The sequence below is a fragment of the Lycorma delicatula genome, chromosome 4 (genome assembly GCF_047948215.1).
Source record: "Lycorma delicatula isolate Av1 chromosome 4, ASM4794821v1, whole genome shotgun sequence".
In the NCBI taxonomy this organism is placed as follows: Eukaryota; Metazoa; Arthropoda; class Insecta; order Hemiptera; family Fulgoridae; genus Lycorma; species Lycorma delicatula.
The window spans coordinates 119,987,178-120,013,417 of NC_134458.1; the positions used below are offsets into that span (position 1 = coordinate 119,987,178).

The 26,240-nt window shown below is 30.9% G+C and overlaps 1 protein-coding gene and 1 long non-coding RNA gene across 3 annotated transcripts in view; one reads left to right on the top strand and one right to left on the bottom strand.

Annotated features, from left to right (window-relative positions):
* DAT (Sodium-dependent dopamine transporter) overlaps positions 1 to 26,240 on the bottom strand; it is a 132,596-nt gene that overhangs the window by 64,173 nt on the left and 42,183 nt on the right. For both annotated transcript variants that reach the window (XM_075364077.1, XM_075364076.1), the window contains exon 3: positions 999 to 1,133. In XM_075364077.1, coding sequence (XP_075220192.1) covers positions 999 to 1,133 — 135 coding nt within the window. The remainder of the gene's footprint in view (positions 1 to 998; positions 1,134 to 26,240) is intronic.
* The window catches only part of LOC142323824 (uncharacterized), a 102,864-nt gene that overhangs the window by 51,780 nt on the left and 24,844 nt on the right, over positions 1 to 26,240 (top strand). The gene's annotated exons all lie outside the window — the stretch shown is intronic.

Consider the following 26,240-nt stretch of genomic DNA (forward strand, 5'->3'; position numbering starts at 1 on the left):
AAATCCATTTTAACCCTTTAAACTCGGAATTTCAAAAAGTGTAGAAATTGAATTTTAAATATTCACATTAAGATTACAAAAACCAAAAATCAAGAGTATATCTTCATTTGTTACCGAGAATTAAAAATATAGTAAATCTCATTGTTACTTCATTTTAACCTTTTAAATTGTAATTTCAAGAAATCTTTCTTTATTTCGCTCTTAAACCATAAGGAGAATGTGAATACAAATTTTCATCAATTTATCTTATGCATTTTTTACTGGGCTTTCCCAGTACCCACCATAAGGCTTAATACTTTATTTAATAAAACAATTTGATAAAACTAATATTTACGGAACTATTATTGATTAAAACATTTGATTGTCCACCATTTTTTTTTTTTTTATTTTGTAGAAGACGTGTTGGGTTTATTTAAACTAGAATTCATTAAAATATTTCAATCCGTTCAAAGATATAAATTTTATTGATTTATTGAAAAAAATACAAAATAGCGACATTTAGGAACAAAATAGGTTATTTATCCACGTAAGGTTTTGATGTCCTGAATAAATCCTATCAGTTTGGTCAACATTTCTCATTTAAAACGATAAAAATAATTTCAATAAAAAAACTAAATATTTAAACAAAAAAGAAAAATCAAATAAGTTTGAAATTAAAAAATAAATAAATAAAAACTGACCCTAATAATAAATCTAACCCTGAACTTATTTATCTTTAAATATTTTTTAAGATTTAATATTTATAAAATATAGATTTTTACCTACTTAAAAAACCGAATTAAAGCTTAAAAATACGTTCAATGTTACAATTTATCAAAAGTGAAACTAAAGATTTATCGTACTTCAGATTATGTTCTCCGTATTCTTAATCTGATTGTTTTCCTTAGATTCATCAATGGATGACCTATTATTTTCATTTGAAGTTTGTAGAGATTAAAATTACACGTTAAATTATAAAAATAATAAAGACAATTTTTTTATGAATTACATATAGTTACCTTTGAATAGTGGTACAATTCGGCCCCAACATGTGATAGCACCTTTTCGATGAAATTGTCCTAATGCTAGTTCCATGTAGAAGAGTGGTATCCCCCCCACAAACAGCATAATGCAGTATGGCACAAGAAACGCTCCTGAAATCAATATTTAAAAAAATAAATAAGTATAAACAAATTTTAAATTATTTTTTCTTTTATAAATTTGTATGAAAACTAGTCACGATAATAACTTGTAGGTGTAAAGAAAGAACTGTACTAGTGGATTACTAGTCTTCAACTGCGTCTCGGCTGCTCTCGCCCCTTCGGGGCTCGGGACAACTTTACCCGAACCGTTTGCTCATAAAACACTCGCAAACAAAAATGTAAGGCAGCTACTCAAACCGCTTCACCAGAACTACATCCATGCTGAATCTACTTTGGATCTGATTAAATTTATTTTGACCTTAAGAGTGATTTATTGATATTTTTGAACTAATCGCCCTCGATCTTAACAAGAAAGTAATGTAATGAATACTTAAAGATAAATTTATACCTTGATCCAAAATTTCTATGTATAAATGCTTGCTTAGAGCAAGGCAAAATGCGTTGAAGTAATTCAATTTTTTTTCCAGCGATATAGAGGAAGTTTTGTACTATACTTAATTATTTTTTATTTTTTACATCAGTGAAGATCCGTTATATTTGGTTTACCGTATTATTAATGATTTTATAGTACGCGAATATTTTGTTTTGCACTGTCCCAGTATTAATGGTTGTGATGCATTTGAAGTATGAGTTACTGCATCCGAGAATAATGGTGCTAATTATAAAGCCCTTCCTATGATGAAATTAATGAAGGTATCGCGTACAAGATTGAATATCACCTGTATTTCGGAGAGTTTTGGATGCTAATATGCAATCGTACAGTCGACTCTGAAAAAGATCATGGCTAGCTATTTCATTATTTACTTTCCCCATTAAACTTTGCATTATATGTTTGTTTTTCTAAAGTATGGCGTACACTTATTGTGAATAATTATTTTTCTTGTATCAAATTACCTACAACTGGTAGATTATGACGTTGAATATATATATATATATTAAATATATATGAATGTATATATATCTATGTATACATTCATATACATTGTATTATATTATTTAAATAGAGAATCTGGTGTAATGATAAGAATATTAACTTCTGAATATTAACTTCTGTACCAATTTTCATTTTTCTTATCTCACGTATATTTTTCGTTAAAATGTGTGCACTAATAAAATCAGCTCATGATAGAAAATAAAAAGTTATTCATTTGCAAAACTATTATAAAATTTACAACATTAAAGGTGTTACATTAATTTATTTTTTGGAAATATTCATTGAGAAAATAAAAAAAAGGATATGTTTATTTAAAATCCCCATTTTGACCCGTATTTTTGAAATACATTCATCTATACAGCAGGTTCTGGAATATTTTTGCATTCTTAAGGATTCTTTTGGTTGAAATTTGATTTTATTCCTCAATACGTACTCTTCGTAGACAAGCATACGTCGCAGGACGATAATTTTATTAAAAAAATACTTTTGCAACATGTAATTTGTTTCTTTGTATAGTATCGTAGTTTCTTTGTTGCATTATCACCGCATTTACAACTATATGTCTTACTAGCAGATCAGGCAGTGCTTCGCTATTTCCAAATTTGAGCATATATACAGTAAATTAAATGAACACAATTGAAAGTTTGATAAAATATTAACAAAATGAACATTACGGAAATTACACAAAATTTAACCTTTCCCTTTTACCTTTCTCCCTTTCACCCTTTCCCCACTTTCCTTTTCCCATTTTAATTTTTACAATATTTCATTTATATTTCCGTGCATTTCCCCCTCTCCCACAGTATCCCATTTCCACCATTGTTCACCCCTTCATACACCCCCTTTCCCCTATTTCCATTTCCGCACATCTTTCCCCTTTCCATTTTCTTTTCCCGTTTTTCCTTTTCCTCGTTTCCCCTTTTTTATTTTTTTTTCATTTTCCCCTTCTTTCCTTTTTACCTTCTTCCCTTTTCCGATTTTTCCCCTTCTCCCTTTTTCCCCACGCGTAAATCGGTACAGTAGTTTTTTAGTCTATAGCGGACACACATATCGGAAACATTGAAATGGAATCGTAAAATATTTAGTTTAGCGTGTGTTGCTTTTATGTCCAACAGATAGCGCTGTTTTTCAAAAAAAGCATGTTTTTATCTGTCACAGGTGTGACATCTTAGTTATATAAAAACACGCGCGTATTCGAATGCAACGTTGTGTCAAAATTTCAAAGCAATCGGTGACGAACTTTCAGAGATTAAAGATTTTAAACAAACGAACATTTACATTTTTATTTACGTAGATCCATTCCATGTACCTTAGCAATTGTGTAACTGATATTAGCTGTTCCTTCTATGTAAAAAATATTTCTCAGATTTTCATCATGTACGTCAATGGATGGATCTTCGAATATTCTATTTGTAGCATTTATTTACTTGTTTTCATCACTTTGTAATGCTGTTGAATAAATTCTTATTAAAAATATAAATAAATAACAAATATTAAATTTTTATTGATATTTAGATACTGGAAGAAGATCTGTATTTATTTTATAAAATTTACAAAGAATGTTTGTAACATCTGTGTTTAGACACAGGCTATTAGTGCTAACGCCCTTCTTTAGTTGTCACTTCACGTCGTGTACGTATGAGGTGAGTAGATAGAGAAATAATCTGTCTTAATTTCATGAATTTTTAAAATAAATATAACTTTTAGTTTTGTGGTATATGTATGTACTCTCTCACTTTATCGCGTATACGTTCGAGTATATCTAAGATGTTAGTGAAAATGACTTGTTATTTTGTAGAAAATAAGTCGTTTAGTTTCTCCTCTATTTCCTTCCAGTCTCGATTTTTTCAATTTTATCTCGTTTTTTTGAGCTATTTCTTTGCTGACCGTTACTGCTCGGAAGTACTTAGATGAATCTAGACCTACATTTTCATGATACTAAAACGTAGAGATCATGTAAGTCTTTATCTCTTTACTCCCCTCTAGTATTTCCTTAAAGATCCTTACCAAATGTTATTATTTACTTTTGTTTTATTTCAGGCAACGATCAAGGAAAGAAATAACTGAAAATATTTTGTATTTCTTTTATAATACAACTAGCATCTCCGTCGTGGTTTCGCCCGCGCTAATTGGTTACTTGCGTTTGCCGTCGCGGCCAATTTTTGTTTTATGTTTTTTAGCCAAGTAATCGGAGGCAGGTGCAGCCAGTAACTTCGCACATACAGTAGCAATGGCAATGGCTGTGTTGGTTCAGCCGCCGCGCCGAACACCGTCGCGGCGGCAGTTGTATAACTGACATTAGCTTTAAAAAATGGAAATGAAAAAAACCCGAAAATTATTTTTAGATATTTATCTGAAGAGTATTTACAAGCCCCAATCTAGTGAATTTCTCGTTTAGTGTAGTGGAAATGAGGAAAATTTGCAATCTTTGTTCAAATTTGTTTTTTCTTTCTTCGCCCCTTTCAAGATCGAATTCCGAAAAATTACAAAAATTGTTTTTTGAAGTTCACATGAAGATTACACACATTAAAAATCAAGTTGATATCTTCTTTTGTTACCGATAAATTAAAAAAAAAATAGTAAATTTCATTGTTACTCTTTAAACTGGGAATTGAAAAACCTTTCTTAGTGTGCACGTACCGTAAGAAGAAGGTGTACACAAATTTTCATCAGTTTACCTTTAGTAGTTTTTGCTAGGCGTTGATTTGAATCAGTCACGCCATGCTATATTATAGATAAAAGTATGGATAGATTAATTAAGTACCTTGTGTAGATCAATGAATATGAAGTTCATATATAAACATGCTGATGTATTTACACCTGAATTTCTGAAACCATTTCTAATTAACGTTTATTTATAAGATTATGCCTTTGTTATTTATTAAAAGAAACCTTGGATACAAAAAAGTAATACATTTGGATACAAAAATCCTCCCTCAAGTGGGAGAAAAGCTAACTAGAGCAAGTATGAACTATCTTATATTACAATTGGAATAGAACATTGTTGAGGCCCTGAGTTGGTATTAGTTCATATCGGTTTTCATGCGAGTAGTATGTTATAATAATTTTTTAAACTGGGTGCGGTGCTGCATTTATTATGTAAACAGGCACCATAAGATTATTCGTAACTATACAATACTGACCGTAAATGTTCCCGACGATTAGTCAATTTATTTTTTGTTAATTAATGTACTTGGTTTGAGGATGCGAGTCAAGAAGCATCATCACAACATAGTCATGGTATCATTATCTATGTTCTACCTGATGGTAGGTCCATTTACGCCACGCTGTTTCCATCCATTTCTGTCCCAAACCTGCCCTTTCGTCCCATTGTAGTTTTCAATTTTCATTTCATCTATTAAATTTATCCTTCTTCCTCACTTCCATTACAATTGAAATTACTTCGTGTGCATTGTAAAGGATAGGCTTCCAGTTGTCAGGATTCCACTTCCTGTAATCATTTTTCCTAACCAGTTCCCTTTTCTTTTGTGTACTTTCCGCATACGTGCTTTCTGTTCTTTAATCCTGTTCATTATTTCTTCATTCCTCACTTAACAGTCCAGTCCATTAACCTTCTCCATATCCTTATCTCAAAAGCCTTATTCCAGTTTTTCTCCCTTTTCTTCATCGTTCATGCTTCACATCCATACAACAAGCTACTCTATATCTAACATTTGACTAACCCCTTCCTTAACTCTAAATCCAGACTTTTGCTACGTAATCTCCTCTTCTTACTGAAGGCTTATTTTGCAATCGCAATTCTTCTTTTATTTCCATTGCACTCGTCCAGTCCTCTTATCACCATAGTACCTAAATATATCTAACGGTACAATAATCATGTTTTACCTAATTAATTAAAAATCATGAGTTTATGTTATTTATTTAAGAAGTTTAACGTTTTTGCCTCTGTAAATTACTTCTAGATGCAAAAGTGAAATTTTCAAGGTCTGATTTACGACAGAATAACTGAATTACTTGGAGTTTTTTGGATACTAGTTTGTCTGTATTCCCTTCGAAGGAATAATGTAGAAGAAATATTTTTAGAGGAATAGTGGGATAATAAGGGTTTCTTGATAGTGAATCCCAGTCAGAATTCTGATAAACTTTTATTTAGAGATTCCATCCAATTTGTTTCGGATTTTTTTTATTACGTAATATTTGATGAAATTCATTTTGAGTAAAATTTAAAAAAAAGATAATTAATAAAAAATCTTTGGTGCAAAGGAGTGAATTACCCGTTCAAAAATTCAAAAACTATTTTCTGCAAACGTTACATATTTTTTGAAGCTTATGTTATTTCGTAATTCTTTTTCGTCAAGAAAATGTATCTTCTTGAAATTACAAATATAGGCTGGATTATAATCTGATTAAATATTTGTAGTCTGGCTAATAAAAGCTGTAAATAGATGAAAACTACTTAAACTTAAGTCTGGCTAATGAATGAAGACACCTGAATTTTGGCTGTGATCATTTTGTAACTGGTTCCAAGTATGCAGTCTCAAAAAATAACCTAAAGAAAAAGCCCCCTAAAAAAAGAAACGTGTTGTTTACTTTATTCCTTTTCGAGTATTTTAATAAACATGATTCCAGTTTTATAGCCAATATTGTTAAATTTTATTATAAAACTATTCATCATTGTTAAAAAATAAAGAGTTGACAACAAAGTTGTAATACTTTCCTGGTATTGGTTATTAATTCATGTGTATTGGAAAAGTAATTACAACATGTCATTATACATGAAAAAATTTACCTAAGATTTCTTTTTTAGGATGGAGGTTTAAATTTCATCGTAAACTTCAATTTATGATGAAGTTTTATTGTTAAATTATCATTATATGTTTAAATTAACCAAAAAGGTTTTTTTTTTAAATGAAAAAAATCTGTATTATTTTATTTTTTCTGCTCCCCCACCTCAAAAATCACCTTCCTGGATTTTTTTTTTGATTTCTCTACGATTTCTTTGTTTAATTGAAGAAACTAAAAAAGAATTATATTAAAAAATGTACAACCAATAAAAGGTTATTTCAGATATCTTTTTCGATGATAGGGGAAAGTGAATTATGATGAAATTTTATTGTAATATTATATTAGAAGTCTAAATAAACTAAAAACGTTTTGAAAAATCAAAAAAAAATCGATATTTTTAAACTTCTCCCACCCGTCAACATTGCCCTCAAAATATTTTTTGGCCGCTTGCACTACTACTGTGCCTAGGAAGACATTAAAAAAAATTCGCTTAAAAAATATGCAATTAAAAGAGAGCCTTTTTCGAATTTTGGGGAAGGGTAAAAATTTGGGGTAATTTTTTTTTAAATGGTAAGATAACTAAGTACATGTAGTCATGTACTTAGCTTAATAAAAATTAGTGGGGTTATATTTACAAAAGTTTGAGAAAATTGACCTTCCAAATTTTACCAATAATTGTCCCAAATACACAAATCTGTAAAAATAATTTTATCAAAATCGGTTTATCCAGTCAAAATTTATTAAGCTTCAAACACACGTACGGACGAACGTTACATCCCTTTTTTGCTTTTTGGGGTCTCTGGGTAATGAAATGTCCAGAAATTAAAAAAACCGTACACCGTTTTTTGATAAGGTCAAATGTCACACTTTTCTTCTTGCAGCATAGCTCTAGAGCTGATGCCATAAAAATCATTTTAATCCTGTACCTATCCGTTCCCATTGTTAGTTACTATTACAGCTATAGTAACATAATATATAGATTTGATGTAATTTGGAAATAGAATTTTATTAATATAGATGATATATATATATTTAGAAAAGATCAGAAGTAGAAGACCTAATTGTAAAGGAATCGTGAGAATTACAAGTTTTAAAATTAGTAAATACTAATTCAGTAAAAAAAATTCCCTTTCGGTACGCCGGAAGGCGGAGGTAGATTTCACCGATGCTGAGTAAGGGATAAAAAAGATTTCCACTTTAATGTTAAGAAAAACTTCGAATTTATTCAATACGGCAGTGGTTGCATGCGAAAAAATGTTCACATGTTTAGCATACGACAAGCCCCATCTTCTTACAATTCCAGCAACATTTTGGTCATACCTTGCCGTAAGGATTGGTCATACCAAAAACTGTTTCAGACAAAAGTTTTAGGTAATGTTTAGAGGACTCTTTAAACCAATTCAATACTATGTCTATTAAGGTAGATATGATCTTATTTTTGTCTTCAAAACTAAATTTTTCCACTTCCTGAACCAGTAGTTGGTGATATCAAAAAAACCTTACTTAGATAAGTTTTAGGCCCTTATCCAAAGAATAGTAAGAACTTTAAACAAATTCGATATTTTACTTAATAAGAAAGTTATAGCGATATTTTGTTTTTTCAAAAAAGCCCTCCCATTTCCACCCACCATGGTTCGATTTTTCCCATTAACGAACTCGATTGAAATTTTGGGTCGTTATATTATATGTATCGATTTGAAAGTGATTGGTGAAAATTACGGCAGTTATCGTGTTCACAAGATAATGAAACATATATATATATATATATATATATATAAACTTTTGAACTGTCGGTGGTTTTGGGGTTGGGATGTGAAACGCGAAATATGTCGAAATTTTCCGGAAGTCGACTCATGGTGCTCATTACAATAGGTAGCTTTCTTATGAAATCGACCTAAAAATGTTTTTAAATCAATACCGTTTAATGTTATAAGATGTTTTATTAGAAGTACGTTCAATTGATTTTTTTTTGTATTATTTTATTTGTTATATCAGTCTAGTATTGTAGACATAGTCTCTAAAGAAAGACAGTTTATCATTCCAAGTTGGTTTATAACGATTTACGTCATCAAAGTTATGACGTCACAGAGACAACAGGTGTGTTATATCCTATTGTAAAATATTTAAATTATATTGATACAGATTGTAAAAATCATATTATATATAGGAATTGTTAATTAATATTTTCTTAATTACTTTCTAACTGCCGATTGGCTGGTTAGTTTACGTAAATTTATATTACATCAACAAAATAAGATATATATTTTTAAATCAGATTTTTTGTTGATTATCATAAACGATCATTTTCTTTAAATTTAATTGAAAGTGAAATTACATAACCTTTTGTATAATTATAATTAACAGGAATGAAACAGAGTCGCCGGCGGTTTGCATTTTTGGATATTTTCGAATATGTTTTTAGAAAAAAGAGCAGTCTGTTCACCTTTAGTATAGAAAACAAGTCAGACATCTTAAATGTGAATTAACATTCAAATCTGGATGTTGTTAATTCTAAAGCGAATGCGGGATGGGTAATCTAACATTATTTAGAGAAGTTGAAAGATATATGTGTGTGTGTGTGTGTGTGTGTGTGTGTGTGTGCGTTCGCGTGTGTGCGTACAATTATTCTTCCTATTCTACGTATGTATTGATATTTTATCAACACAGTTCTAAATGGTCTGTGTTGATAGGCATTTTGTTTAACAAAGATACAAATATTAAAAAATTGCATTTTCTATTAAAATAATTTTAGTTTGTAGCATTCCTTAATAAATATTTACATTTTACTTGGATATTTTGTAAGTGATGTTATAAAACCTAAACAAGATGCCGACGATTTTGATCGTCGGTCGGCTGGAAACTATAATTTAATACATAAAAATTTTGTTAAATTTCATAAAAATTCTCCTAACGCAGTTAGATAACTTACGTATTTGCGGGTAACTAAAAAAAAAGTCTGTTGGTGAAATTCTATCTGTGCCATATAATTTATAAAATATATTCGAATATTTTTGAATTTTTAATATTTTTTTTTAAAAAGCTATTCGATTGATTGTTTTTCGTGACATTATATATAGAATGTTATTTTTGTATTGATTGTCCAATCGAAAAACTCAGTTGTTGCTAGGTTACGATATTTTATTATTTTACTTTACGTTTCAGCAAGTGATGGAATTATGGTTAATGGGAAGAGTATGTGTATATGTTGTGGTAGCAGCAGCCGGCTTAGGAGAGTCATACATCATGTTGTAAAACGTGACGCAGCGTGACGAGGACAGTGGTTCTCCATATATAATACTACATATATATGTATACATTCAGCTACTATACTACCACATTCATCCACCGTGACGTTTTTGCTCCTAAATCTCATACTACAGCTCTTACTACTTACTCACTTTTCTCCCTACCGACCCCCTCCCATTCTCTTAACTATATGAATCCCTCATACACTCCTTTTTTTAAAAAAAAAAATATATTTATTATGTATTAAATTTCTTGTACGGTAATAATGAAATATCAGTAGTAGAAACATGTTAATGCACTTTCGTCACTGGGATATTATAAGTTAATAAATTATTGGGGAATTAATTGATTATTATCTATTGCACTACCGTTTCAACACTCATTTAAAGCTTACAGTCGTGGCAAGTGTAATATGTATTTGATATTATGTTTTTGTAACGAAAAATTACAAAATTTATTTCAGTGATTTTAAGACTTTTTTTTTGTATCTGTCATTGTGGTTAGTATTTGATTGTTTTAATATATTTCCAGTTGTAATATATCTCACTTCCTGTTTAAAACGACGTCTTTTTCGTTTGTTTCCGAAAACTATTAAACCAATGATTACGAAATTTTAACAGTATTTTTCTTATGACCCCCGAAATGTTTACCACAGTCCAAAGCTCACCAATCTCGCTACTGTATAAATCATAAATTAAAAATAAAAAAAATAATAAAATAAGTAATCTGGAACTTCTTAAAAAAATAATAAAATCAGATAGATAGAACTTCTTTTGCTAAATTTAATGTCGTATATTCGATTGGCATTGTCTACATCGATCGTTGTCCTTATCACAATCGATTTCTTAAGAAAGTTATTAAGTTATTTACAGAATGTAATGTCATTGTCTAATATTGCGGTGACTGGCGAGAACTCATCCTCACGTAAGTAACTCATCCTCACAAAGCAGTAATGTATATTTTTACATCCTAAATTAAGAAGTTCCATTAGGGTTAACCATAAACATAATCGGCATAGATTCGACTTTTAATTTAGTATTAATATTCTCATAACTTCTAGGTCAGTGAGACCATAGATAGAAAGAACTTGTAGGGTTACTAGAATTTATGATCATCATAAATAACGTGAATTTGCACATGAGTGTTCTCAAAGAGGTGAAGAGCAACGTATACGCTCGGCTCAAAATCGAGAAGTATGTTAGGTCACAAATCAGCTTTTGATTATCATCCTGAAATTGACAATCTGAATTTGAAAGTTATTCAAATAGATAACGCGATTGAAATATGTAATCATTGCAATGTCAAAAAAAAAAGAATAACTGAAGCTCGGATACCCGCCATGAATCCACATTTCATTTGAAGACTGCCACCGAAAATTCGATTGGTATAGAGCTGAAGCCCTTCATATCTTAAGGGCATGGTAATTCGAATAAACATGAGATTCTACTTTACTAAAGTGTTCACAATCCTTAAGAGCTTAACGCCAAGACGAGTATCGGCAAGCCACGTTGTTTGGCCCCGTGCCCTTAGAATTCATGTCGACGAGGTTCTAATGCCATGTTTGATGAGTAATCGTGATCTTGATTCGTTTTCTCATGAGGTCACATTCATCTTCCGTACATCTACTCTAACGGCCGCGCCTACTGCCCCGATTGTTCACGTCTTGAACAGAACCACTCCACAACCACCGTTTAGCAACCTGGGATCAGGTTGCTAAACGGACTGTTCCATGAAGAGTACGCCGGGGAATGCAATATATATCAGGTTGTCTAAAACGTATTGAGCCTTTGGAGGCAAAATTTGAGAAAACATTTATTGTTATTGGAAAATAGCAGTATGAGATCACATATGCACAATTTTTTTTATGACCTTCTGCCATTTTTCTTGCAACACCATAATCCCTCGCTATAGAATTGTTGTGGTTTCTGGTCAAAAACTTGGATTTTTCAGACCTCTTTTGAAACTAACTTACCACCATTCAGGAAGTTCTGCAGGGACCGAAACAAATGATAGTCGGACGATACAGGTCCGGGCAGCGTGGCATACCTTTCTGTTGACCAGTTCAGGATGTTTCTTATGAATTTCTAGGTGTAATTGCGCTAATTGTTGACAGTGCAGGTCTGAGTCTATCGTTTTGCCTAGCGGCAGCAGCTCGTGATGCACCAACTCACCAAACGCAAAGCATAACCTTTCTCGGCATCAGTGTGGGCTTTGCTATAGACTACGGAGCTTCTCCTCGCTTTGACCACGATATTTTTTGCACATTTTTATGCTGTTGTTATCCACTTTTCATTACTTGTGATCAACCGCTTCCGAAATGGCTCGATTTCATCACATTTCAATACAAATTCGATCGAGTAATTTTTTCTGAGCCAGATCGTATGGCACCCAAACGTAGAGCTTCTTTTTGTAGCCAGCTTTCTCCAAATGGTTTAACACTGATGATGGATGTTGAGGCCATTGATGATGTCATGACTGCTTCTTACATGCCGGTATTCCTCGACTTTTGCCAGAGTATCATTCACTTTTTCTGTGATTTGTCGTCCACTACAAGGAGCATCTTGGGCGTTGAAATTTTCAGAACGAAAGCGACTGAACCATCTTTTGGCTGTTTGTAACGTATCTTGCCCATACGCAGCAGAGTTTTGTTCACGCGCCTGCACAGCGTTTGCACCTTTATCAAAATAAAATTGAAAAATGTAGTACTGTTTTGCGGAAAGTTCAGTCATCTTTACGACGCAATACCTTACGTCTGAGTTTTAGACTACCTATTATATGAATTAAAACAGTTCCCTTCTTCTCGTTTATGAGTATCGTCGTCAGCTAACGTTTTCCTCGAATATCTACCAGCCTCATCCAATATCCAAGGACGGACGTACAAGACGAGTAAGGATCCCAACTAGAAACGATTCGGAATGAGGCCTAACCACAGTTAGCACTCGGGATGTGCACAGGCAAAATTAAGTTAAAAAAAAACAACAAAAAACAACCTTAATCCCTAAGGAACTTACTTTAAAAATACTATTAAAGGTTCTCCCTGCAACTTATGCAATCGCCGTTTAATAAATAAATTAAGAATCATTTTTTATTCACGTTAACATAGAGTTTTGTCTAGATTCTTCAGTTTGTAATCTAAACAAATGTGACAACCTATTGATGCACTTATGCCACCAAACATGATACTACAAATTATTAGCGGATATTACTTAAGGTTAGAGCACTACCAAGCTGTAGAGAAGCTTTTTGAACATTTCTTGTACAATTATTTGCTTTCAAAATCTATTGTACTAAATGATTTAGGACCGAAAACATTTAACTAACTTCTATTATTAAATATTGTGATAATTAATGTAAACAATATTAATTGATCTAGCCATTTAATTTGTAGTAGTTTGCAAATTATTAGTTACTGTGTATTATTATTATTAGAGTACTATTGTGAAGGCTGTTATTATTAGTGTAATACAAAATAAAAACGTTACTACGAGGCGTTTTACCTCATTTTATTACTACCCTCGTTTTTACGTTTTTTTTTTGAAAATAGATTGCTTTTTTGAAACACAAAAAATAAGGCATTAATGGAGAAACAGTTTCCGTCATCTTTTTTATCGTAAAATTCTACATTAAAATCATGTATCACATGAGCTGGAAAATATATTACGTTCTTTAATAAGTTTTATTTTAAAACTTTTTATACTTTAAAGAATTGACAAATAATTTTTTTTACTCTGTAACGAGCTTTTTGACGATGGTTTATTTTTATTAATATTATTTTTTAATAATTATTTTATTAATTTTGTTGTATATATAAAACTGAGAACATTTCATTTCATTTCCACTCAAATGATTATCAACGTGTTGGAACAATAGAAATAGTATCATTAAAATAATAGCATTTTATTAACTCGGCCGGATCCAGTTGGCTGTATAATTTGTTTCTTTTTTCAATTTTTCATTTCAATCTTTTATACTGAACTTTTCAGTTATATTTATGTTGTTTGTATTAGTACAATTTTAAAAGAACTCTTTGTACGAAGACACACACACTCGCGCGCGCGCGCGTGTGTGTGTGTGTTTTCTTTCATGTATACGCAAACCACAACTGAAATATCATTCTTTTGTGCGGTAGTTTCTCTTTTTTTTTTGTATGTATGACACAAAATAAAACATCCGAGTAAAAATAAGTAGCTTGCTTTGTTACTCTTAACCTTCAAAACAATTGACTAATACAAGTAATGATAAATGCAATTTCCTCACTCATTCTCTCTACTCTATCTCTGTCTGTCCCTCTTAGACTCAAAATGTCTATAACTGGTTTTATCTCGTATACAAGCTTTTGCCTTTTGCATTTAATTGTGCGCGTGTACCTGTCTGCGTGCTGTATATGATTAAAACATTTTCGTAAATTTATTTAAGTTCTGTTCTGTTCAAGACTTTAATTTTTGAACAGAAAATTCAGGCTAAATTTTAAGCTAATGCAGAAAAAAAAATTAGCAATATGTATTCTTTTTGGTAGCTTATTATTTTAACATAACTGCAACCAAAATTTTTTGTTTACTACATTTTATCTTTGTGTAAGAGGATGGTTTATTTTTATTTATTGTTATATGCTGCGTAAAACGGAACTGTGTTTAAAATGCGATGAAAATTTTGTTACTTTAAGGAAGAGAAAAGCAATTGTAATCGTAATTAAAGAAGGAATATTGAGATTGTCTGTTTAGAAACTTGAGTTTCTTATTGGATGATACACCCTGCACTAAAACTCCTGCTGATAAAACGTCTGTTATTGACAAGAGAAAAAAGTATTAATCGTTAGGAAACTGTTATATAAACTGTTTTATGTATAGTTTTTTTTTTTTTTAGAATAGTTTTACTGTTTTTATATTTATAATTAAAATCGATATTACAAAGAATACGTAACCGAACTGATTTTCTAAATATATTCCGTGTAATTATTATTATTGTTATTGTTATTATTATTATTATTATTATTATTATTATTATTATTATTATATTTGAAGTTTTTGCATGCTAAAGGACTCGGGTTGTATCGGAATACAATTCACTTAATCTCATTGTTACTGTTAATAATTTATATTTAATTCATAATGAACCAATTTTCTTGTAGTCAAATCCGTAGTCAGTCAGTCAATGGATCAAAAAATTACACAAACTGATTTAAATTAAAAAAATAAAAAATAAATTGATTAATAATGCATTAAAATGGATGAAAATTGATTTTAAAAAGAATTTAATTTACAAAAATGTAATTTCTCAAAAAAAAATTTAATTTTTTAAAACGTTACTTGTTTGAGATTTAATATTCTATTTTTTAGAATTATATTTGTTTATTTGTATTCCTGTAATTTCAGAAAAGCTGTACCGATTTTCAGAAATTAACTATCGAACTCTACAAGTGATATTAAATCATGGAAACGGCTACATATTTCAAAACCGAAAAATCCAGGAAGTAGAAAAAAGTGCTACTCTACTTAGTTACAAAATTACTACTTATGGTGTGTTTGAAAGTTTTATCCGCCATCTTAGATCCGACACATTGAATCAAAATATTTTTTAAAATAGGAATATGGACATGTGATAGGGGAGTTCAAGCTCATGTGATACGTGATTTTAATGTGGAATTTTACGAGAGAAATGATGGCGGAAACTATTTCTCCATAAATGCCTTTGTTTTGAGTTACAAGCAGTCGAATTTGAAAAAAAAAGCAACCCATGGTAGTAATAAAACGAGATAAACGGCCTCGTAGTAACTTTTATATTTTGTATTACACTAATAACAGCCTTCACAATAATGAATAATAATACACAATAATTAATAATTTGCAACCCTACAAAAATTAAATGGCTAGTCATCTTATATTTAATTTAATTATCACAATATTTAATTTTAGAATTTATTGAAATGCTTTCGGTTCTATGTCACTTAATACGATAGATTTTGAGAGCATACCATTCTACAAACAAATGTTCAAAAAGCTTTTTCTCTACAGCTTAGCAGTGCACTAACCTTAAGTAATATTCGTTAATAACTAGTATCACGTTTGGTGGTATACGTGCATCAACACTAGGTTGTCACATTACATTACAGATTGAAGAGTGTAGAAAAATCTCTATGTTAACGTGAATTAAAATTATTGTTCATTTAATTTTATTATTATCTTATTATACACAAAACGTTGACTGCACAAGTTACAATGAGAAGCTTTGGTAGTATTTTTCAACACAGCTTTTTAGACTTGTAATTTGATTCTATTAACACAATATCGTGTTAAATTGAGGGCCCACGTTGATTAAACAATTCTAATTTGGAAATCCCATCTTATACCGGGAGAGCAACTTAATACCGATCAGACTAAACACAGTTGTGATTTGTAACATTTTATGAATGAAATAAAAAAATGAAAACGTAAATTAAATTAAATTTTGCATTTAAATAAGCAAAAGTTTGTATATATCTATTATATTTTTGCAAAACATTTTTGAAGTGAACGCTCTGGGGAGCGGTGCTATTTTATACTCGAGATATCGTACTGAAAGTCACCTGACGCAAAGCGTTGTCAATGCTGTCGATTTCGTGTTGAATGTTCGCCTTCAGTTCATCGATAGTGTGGGGATTTGATTTGTAAATTCTATCCGTCAAATACTCCCAAAAGAAAAATCGCAAACGTGGGGAACACGGAGACCACCGCCTTTTGTTGACAGTTCGTTCGTCTGTAAAATCCACATGAACGCATGCTAGTAATAGTTTGATGAACATGTTGCTCAGTCTTGTTAGAAGAAGCCGTAGTCTTTTTCACGATCGTTAACAGAGCGTAGAATTCTTTGAAAATTGCACGGTATTGACAGTCTGGTCAAAAAATATCGTCTCCACTACACGATTAGCAGAAAAAGGACACCGTATGTCAATTTTCTCATCCGGAAATAGACGATCAAACAACCGATAAGGATTTTCAGTCATCCAGTGTGTGACATAGTGAAAATTAACATGCCCAGCTAAATGAAACCATGCCTACTCTAACATGAAATAAAACATGAGTTAATTTTTTGTCCATCGATAATGTTTTTAAGAAACTAAACGCAGTAATTAAAACTTTCTGTTTGTCATAAGTTCTTACATAAACAACAACAGTTGACGTACGATATCGTTTCAGATTTAAATGATAAAGAATCTAACGGTAAGATTTATATTTTATACATCTTTGTTGTGATAAATTACGTATAAATTTTTTCGGACCGGGAAAACTTCTTTGAATATCAGCAATGGCCTCTGGAATCGTAACGGATGGGAGCCTATTTCGTTTTGCGTTTAAAACCGACCCCGTTATACGCCATTTTTTCAACCAAACTGTATATGCTACTCTTTGTTCAGATAATGGGATTAAGAAAATTTTCCGCGAATATTTGACGCATTTCTTGAAAGGATACAGAACACACATAAGCTTCCACTGCAGCAACCCTATCCTCGATCGAATAAAGCATTTTAGAAAAACACTACTGGAAAAAAACCAACGGTACTGAAGCGTGAACAGTTTACAACTGATAACATTGGACGAACTCATCGGGTTGGTTTAGTGGTGAACGCGTCTTCCCAAATCAGCTGATTTGGAAGTCGAGAGTTCCAACGTTCAAGTCCTGGTAAAGTCAGTTATTTTAACACGGATTTGAATACTAGATCGTGAATATCGGTGTTCTTTGGTGGTTGGGTTTCAATTATAACCACACATCTCAGGAATGGTCGAACTGAGACTGTACAAAACTACATTTCATTTACACTCATACATATCATTCTCTTTCATCCTCTGAAGTATTATCAGAAAGGTAATTACCGGAGACTAAACAGGAAAAAGAAAGAAGATAACATTGGACAAGAGTAACATACACAATCAGTAATGGTGCTTGTATTAGCAGCGTTGTAGGTGACCTCAAATAAATGCAGTTCAAGCCGGCTTGATTCGGTTTAAGGTGTTCACTCATATATATATATATATATATATATATATATATATAACCGCGAAAATTTTTGGCGGTTCTATCCGTTTGCAAGAGCATCACTCGAGAAACAACCGACCGATTGCTTTCAAATTTTCAGGATACATTCGCGTTATTCCAGGGAAGTTTCTAAGTCATACATCGAAGCCATAGGCCCCTTTGTAGCGAAGTTATGAATTTTTCCTCTTGGACAACGACCTAATACCGTTTTTGATTTCATTTTTTGACCTGAAAATAATAAACTATACGTTTAATAATGAATTCGATTTTCACCTCTCTAGCTTGACCCCTTCCCGAGATATAAGGTAATGGAAAGGAAAGGGATATGTTTGTCTACAACAGGAGCGTAACACAACAGCTTCTATGTCAAGAACAAGGGAAACGTTAGAAGAAAAAGAGCTTTGTTATTTATTTGTATTATCCTCACAACTGCGAAAACAACAAACTTAGCGGGGATCCAGGAAGTGGAACCCCTGGCTGACCGGCTAGTAATTATTATATAAATACTTCTTAACCCTCCATACTCCAATTGCAAATTATTATAAAGGTATGGATTTCCTCCTGTTTGATATGAGGTTTTTTATGGATGATCCCTAAGAGTTTTTTCTTGGTTTCTACAGATAAGGCTTTAGCCTTCCTTAGATGCGCCTTTATTATGTATTTTTTAGTTTATCGAAATATCTTCATGAGTAAAATAAAATATTTACAGAATTTAATAAATATTTATTATGTTTCTTATAATTTAATGATTGTCAATGACCTGACATTTAACATAAATCACTCAAAAAGATTGCGTAATCATTCTAAAGAATATCAATTAGTTCATGTCAGATTTATCGTTAGGAATGCAATGGTTTCCCTTTGTCTTCTTCACTGAGTCGTATAGTGAATATCGTTACGCTCAGTGAAAGTAATTATGACGTGTTTCTTGTATCACGGTGTGGGAGCATTTTATATGTTCTATAATTATAAAACAAACAAAAAAAATGTAAACCGTATATCATTAATGTAATCAGAAAAGCACGTTATATATATTAGTCACTAGCGAAAATGTAGCTATATATGGGGAAAAAACTCTTTTTCTTCTCTTTTTTTAAGTGAACTTTTTTTAAGGAGACTTTTTTATTCATTAAAAGTTTAGCGATTTATTTAATTTTTGATATGACATTGTGAAAAAACTTGTTAAACTTTGTATAAATTGTCCGTATTCACTATTGTGATACATGAAGATGAAGTTGTGAAGGAACGGCTAAGGGCCGAGTAAATGAAGAGCAGTAAAGGTTGGACGACAGAACAGTTTCCGGGTGGTAATGGCAGCGGTACTGAGAAGTGCTCTGTTCTTGCTTCCCACTCACCGCTTGTTCCCTTTCATACTCGATATATATATCTATCTCTCTTTGTCTATTTCTCCCCTTAATGTAACGCCTTCTCCCTTTACTACCGCCCTAAGAAGGAATTGTGCTCTGTTAAAAGCTGCTTCTCATATTCAATTATTAAGCAAAAAGGTTAACTTCAGGGTGGGACGACAAAAGAAAAGTAGCTAATAAGGTTGTGAACCGCTCGCTTCTTCTCCGGCCTATATATCTTCGTCATGTAACGTCCAGAGATATTCGTATTTGACTTTTGCGCATGTTTTATAAGGCTTTCTATCTCTCTTTATTTCTTTTCAATCATTTACTTATTCCTTTTCCCTCCTTTTCATCTTCTTTTTATGTCGTTTAATATGTTCTTTTTTACATTTGTTGAAATCTGAAAATCCAGATAGTATTTACCTACAGCTATGTACAAGACTTATAATTTTACTTACCTTTTCATTCTTTGTCACATTTTCTACATTCCCTCTCGTATATTTATATAGTTACACAATCCCAACACGCCGTTTGATTAAACTAAAAATAAATAAATAAAATATCGGTATATTCCACTACTTGATGATTGTTTTGCCTTTGTTAATTTAAATTTCGACTCCAGTTGAACTACATCATTTATTCTTTAAAGTTTATTAAAAATATTTACGAGTGCAGTAAATCATTGATTTAACATATTAATTGGAAGAAAGTCTGACCGTAAACCAGAAACTGTATAATATAATATAAAAAAATTTGTGTACTGGTTGTCTTTGTATACACAGTACTGGCAATCCATCATGAATGGATAAAAATAAATTGATAAAAAGAATAATTAAAAAACTGGAAGCTTTCCAAGCCAATTTGTTCGAGGTTGGTTCCAAGACGGTCAACTCAAAATCACAAAGATTTCCGAATTCATATCTATATGGAACTTGAACAACGGTTTTTAGGAAAAAGGTAATGCTTTTTACTTCCTTGCACGAAGTAAAGGAAGTATTGTGATCGCGAAAAATTCGGTTTTCAGATTTCAACGGAAATATCCATTTTGTCCAACCCTGAATCCATTTTGACTAGTTTCGGTGTTACGTCTGTATGTACGTATCTCGCTTAACTAAAAAACGATTAGCCGTAAGGATGTTGAAATTTCGGATTTAGGACTGGTGTAACATCTAGTAGTATACATCCCCTTTTGATTGCAATCGACTGAACCTAAAGTGTCCAAAAAAGCCTTAGTCTAAAATTTGGATTTTGGACTTTTTGTTAACTGCGGTAATAAGCCCTTTTTGAGAGATTTTCAACGATATATCATAAGTGGTACTTATTTCTTCGGTTCCAGAGTTATAGCCAAATAAAATTTTAATTAATGAAATACTTGGATCGTAGGGGAAGGCACATAGTTTTAAATAAGACTTTATCTCCTTTTTTTAACTTTATTTTTTTAATTTAAATATATTGATTTATTAATAAATTATTAATGTCTGATTGTAAAAAAAAAATTACGATAAATAATAATAATAATAATAATAAAAAAAATGTCAGAAGTTGTCAGAAGTTTAATGAAAAATGTAAGAAGTTATCAATGAAATAAAATTTTTGTTACTTTTCATTAAAAAAAAACGTGTATATGTAATGTAATAAGCGTACAAGGAAGTCATGTGGTGTCCACATCAAATTGTTTTTAGATCAATAATAATTCGTAATGAAACTTGATCATCATTTTGAGTCAGAATTCAAAAATCAGAATGTGGAATTGGAACTTACCAGTTGGCCCGCCAGGAAAAAATTCAAACCTACGCTTCAGCCGGTAAATTGATGATAACGGTATTTTGGTAATATAATGAATTATTTGGAAAAAACTTATCACGAACAGCGAGTACTAGAAAATAAAATGCAACCCGCTATAAGGAGGAAACGTCCTGTTTCTTCTTAAAAGACGTGGTTCCTCTTTATGATAATGGCCCATCCGATTTACCTCAAAAGACACGAGTAGTCATTCAAATGTTGAGTTGGGAGGCGTTGCTACATCCACCTTATAGTTCCGATTTAACTCCATCAGATTTTTTGGTCCTCCAAACAATCTTTACGTGGCACCGAGTTCGGCTGCAATGAGTAGGTCAAAAATGTGGTACAAGAATGGCTCAGACACAAAGATAAACAATTATTTACGACTGGAATAACATTCAGCGTTATCTTTCCTTATAAAAAAAAACCAAACACGATTTCAATTAAATTTTCCAGCTCCAATTGACAATCCCCCAAACCCCGCTCAAATATTTGAAAGTAGTTATCTTTCTGCTCCATCGCAAATTAACTTTACTACATGTCTCGACGGCAGATGAGAATGGCATAATCAATATTTTTTATTTGCATTTACATTTATTTGTTTACTTGCTTCACAAATACTAAATCTCTTCAATATTTTTCTTCCAAGACTGAGTTTCATTTTACGGTTATTACCGCATATCTCCGCGCATACAATATTCCAAATAGTAGAACCTCAACTTCATTACGGACTGTTCCTTATTGTACAGTTTGCATTACCGAAAGCTTGTAGAAAGATGGGACAAGTAAATAACCGCGGGTTATGTTAAAAAGTAGCGTTTAGTTTCATTGTCATTGAATAAGTTATAATTTTTTCAGTCATTTGCCTCTTTAATCATTGAACGACCTTGGTACTTAAATTAGCAGTTGGCCGATCGATAAATATTTAATAATTAACTTCCTGTTATTTTTTACTGTTTTTTTTTTTTTTATTATAAATTGCCGCTGTTTTTATATTTATCTCAGCGTTTGACTGTTGTGCCAAATTTAAAAAAAATAGATTTAAGAAATATAATACAAATTCAAAAAAAAATTACTTAATATTAATTTTTTATTGTTTCGCTATAATGTGCTGAATAATCAAATAGAAACGTACTAACTACTAGTTGACATAAATGGTATATTATCATTTTTTAACTAATGTTAACGGTGTATCGTTAACAGTGTTAACGATATTAGGAAAACAGTAATTCATTTATTTATTTAATTTATAGGAAATATGATTATGACTAAAATAAAATAAAAAAGTGATTGAAAATATGTTTTTTATCTAATAAATAAAAGACAGAAAAATAAGTAGAGTTCAAAAATTTAAATATTTGGGAGAAATCATAACACCGAATATAATTGCAAAAAATGGGATGAAGAATAGAGTATGAAAAATGGAAACTGCCTATCATCTCACGAACATTTACAATTAAAAAAAAACCCTGCTATATAACTCCAAATTGAGTCACTATAAAACTATAGTTATACCTGAAGCACTGTTTGGAGCAGAATGTCTGCAGTTTTTTCAGAACAAAAGTGAAAAAAAGAACTTTAAGAAAAATTGATGGACCAAAATATGAAGGTGGAATTTGCAAATTGAAAAGTGAAAAAGAAATTTACAAATATATAAAAAAATCTGATGTTGCCACCACGTGACCTCCTTGTATGCCTATTAAATTACATATGCACATTTTCAAAGTGAAAAGTACATCAAATTTTATTTCATTAATAACTTCTGCTATTTCTTCATATTTTATTATTATTATTGAATTATTTATCGTAAATTTTTTTTACACTCAGAGGTTAATAAAAATAAATCAATACACTTAAATTAAAAAAAATCCAAATTGTTTTGGATTTTGGAAATTTTTGGACACTTTTGGTTCAGTCGACTGCAATCAAAAGTGGAGGTGCACAATTAGATGTTACAACAGTCCTAAATCCAAAATTTCAACATCCTAAGGCTAATCGTTTTTAAGTTATGCGAGATACAAACGTACGTACAGACGTCACGCCAAAACTGGTCAAAATGGATATTTCCGTTGAAATCTGAAAATCGAAATTTTTCGCGATCACAGTACTTCCTTTACTTCGTACAATTAAGTAAAACAGTAGGGGACTTAATCTGGAAAAGAAGATTACAAAATATTGAAAAAATTTATTCGGGTTGAACAATCAAAGATTGAGAAAACAAATATTTAATTTTTACTTAAACAGAGCCACAAAGACCAGCTTGTTAAAGAAATAGAAACAGATCTAAAAATATTAAACATTTCTAAGAATCTGTATAAAGACTGAGATAAATTTAGAAAAATGATTCGATCTAAGTTTCCAGAGAAAAAGAAAAAGAAGGGTATAAACCTGAATAGATGGACGGAAGAAAGGTGACAACAGAACAAAAAAATGTAAACCTTTTGGGAAACGTAAAAGAAGTCAAAGATATATGCAACGTAATCCGTAATGATCTGAAAGAAAAGAAAAAAAAAACGGTTGAAATAAAAAAAAAAATTTCTTTTAATACAATATCAATATATTTTCTTGAATTTATAATCGATCTTCATAGTGGGAGTTGTAGAATCCCTTTAAATAAATAGATTCTATCTCTGCTGACGTCCTAAGTAAAGATAATCCGATGTCCCGAAAAAGGAAGACGCGATGATCGTCCGTTAATGGCTTTGGAGCTATTCTGTAGATGGATTTTTGTCTCGTTTCATACCCTTTACCCAAATATTCACCCTTTTTCTCTTATTCTCGATGTCTTCGCCTTAAATAGTCTTTTGGTTTTGGCTTTACGACCGTTTGATCCTGGGGTCCTGTAGAGTTACAGGAATTACGATCTTGATATTTGTCTATTTTGTTGATGATAGTTCTCTCACTCTCTATATCTGTCTCTCATAGATTGTTCTCTATAGATTTGGTCGGTGATTTTGTTTACTATCTGATGGGTGTACAAAAAACCTAATCTGGGATTAAATGCTAATTGGGTAATTCCCAGCATTCTAATTCATTTCTTACACAAAATTACTTAAATTTGAGCTAAAATTCGATTAATTATCTTTTGACTTTATTAGTTTAATAAATAATTTATAATTTAATTATAAATAATTCTAATTTAATTAGTCTAATAATTTATTAGATTAATTATATTAGACTTTAAAAGTCTTTTAAACTTTTTTGAAAAAAGTTTAAACTTATTTTAACGTAAGAATAATTTTCTACCCACTCTTTATTTAGTACAAATTTATTAATATAGTATTTTATCAGTGGATCATTTTTGAAAAAAAAACTGTCTGTTGGTGCAACTTGATTTGAGTTTGAATTGTAATGAACTTAAAAATTATCTTGAAAATAGAAAGACAGGAAGAAATTTTTAAATGTGTATACGTATGTCTGTTCTTGTGGACGTTTGCAGTTGTTATCTTGGAATAAATTTTGTATATATAAATATATAGAATGAAGTATTCTAGTTGAAATTGATGTAACAGTACGTATCCTGGTAATATTATGAAGGAAATTGACGTTGTTGAACACCTGCCGCGTACTTTTACCAATATCCTGCCCGTATTTCAAACTTATCGAACATTGTACATCACAAAGCCCTGAAAGAGCTCTTGAGTACATCTGCTTTTTGTGTCTCTCTTTCCTTCTCTCATTGTTGATTTATAAATTAATTATACATTTAGTATGTAATTCTTTTAATTTACCTTTTTCCATTATATTTTAGGCTATTATTTTCGTAATAATTTCTATAACAAAAGAAAATATTGCATAAGCCAAAAAATTTCGCCGTTTGTATTTCTTAATATTTTGAGGTCTCCGAAGTACGATAATATTAAATCATATTTTAAAAATTCTGTATGTATTGTATAAAAATATACTATATTTTATAAATTCTGGCTTACGCACATGTTTTGATATATAGAGGTAATTTTTTCCGACTTGTCACGATATGCCGTCACAGATTTGGTGGGATTGAATGAGCATCATTGTAGTTTTGTCGAAATCTTCTATACGATTGTACGTCGTGTTCAGGAGATAAAGATTTTTTTAAAGTAGAGGAGTCTTTTATACGATATTTCGGCTTTAAAATATATCTTAGATGGCGGAAAGAAAGCTTGAGATCAATTATTCTTCAAAGTCATATAATCGACTCTTCATTTTTTCTCAAATAAATTAATCTTTTAAATACAAGAAATTCAAAATAATATATGTAATAAAGGTGAGTCAATTAAAATATATTGTGTTGCAACTTTTTCTTCAGGCCAAAAAAAATAATTTTAATATTTTATATATTTTTTACTTCCTTGCACGAAGTAAAGAAAGTCTTGCGATCGCGAAAAATTTCGGTTTTCAGATTTCAACGGAAATTCCATTTTGACCATCCCTGAATCCATTTTGACTAGTTTCGGTGTGACTTCTGTACGTACGTACGTACTTGTGTGCGTATGTACCACGCATAACTCAAAATGATTAGCCGTAGGATGTTGAAATTTTGGATTTAGGACTGTTGTAACATCTAGTTGTGCACTTCTCCTTTTAATTGCAACCAACTGGACTAAAAGTATCCAAAAAGGCCCAAAATCCAAAAAAATGTTTGATCTTGAACTTTTTGTTAACTGCAGTAATAAGCCCTCATTGAAAGTTTTTAAACGATATATCATACGTAGTATTTATTTTAATTTCTTCCAGAGTTGTAGCCAAAAAAAATTTATTTAATGAAATATTTGGATCTTACAAGGGGAAGGCACATCGGTTCGAATCAGACTTCATTTCTTTTTCTTTTTTTAAATGTTTTTTTTTTTAATTTAAATATATTGATTTATTATTAATTATTAACCTCAGATTGCAAAAAAAAATGTATATATGTAATTTAATAGGCGTACTAGGAAATCATATGGTGTCCACATCAGATTTTTTTGTAAAAATATAAATAATTGCAATCTGTGAAGTAAATTAATTTCTTTTTAACTTCGAATTGAAATTAATGAATCAGCAGATACATAA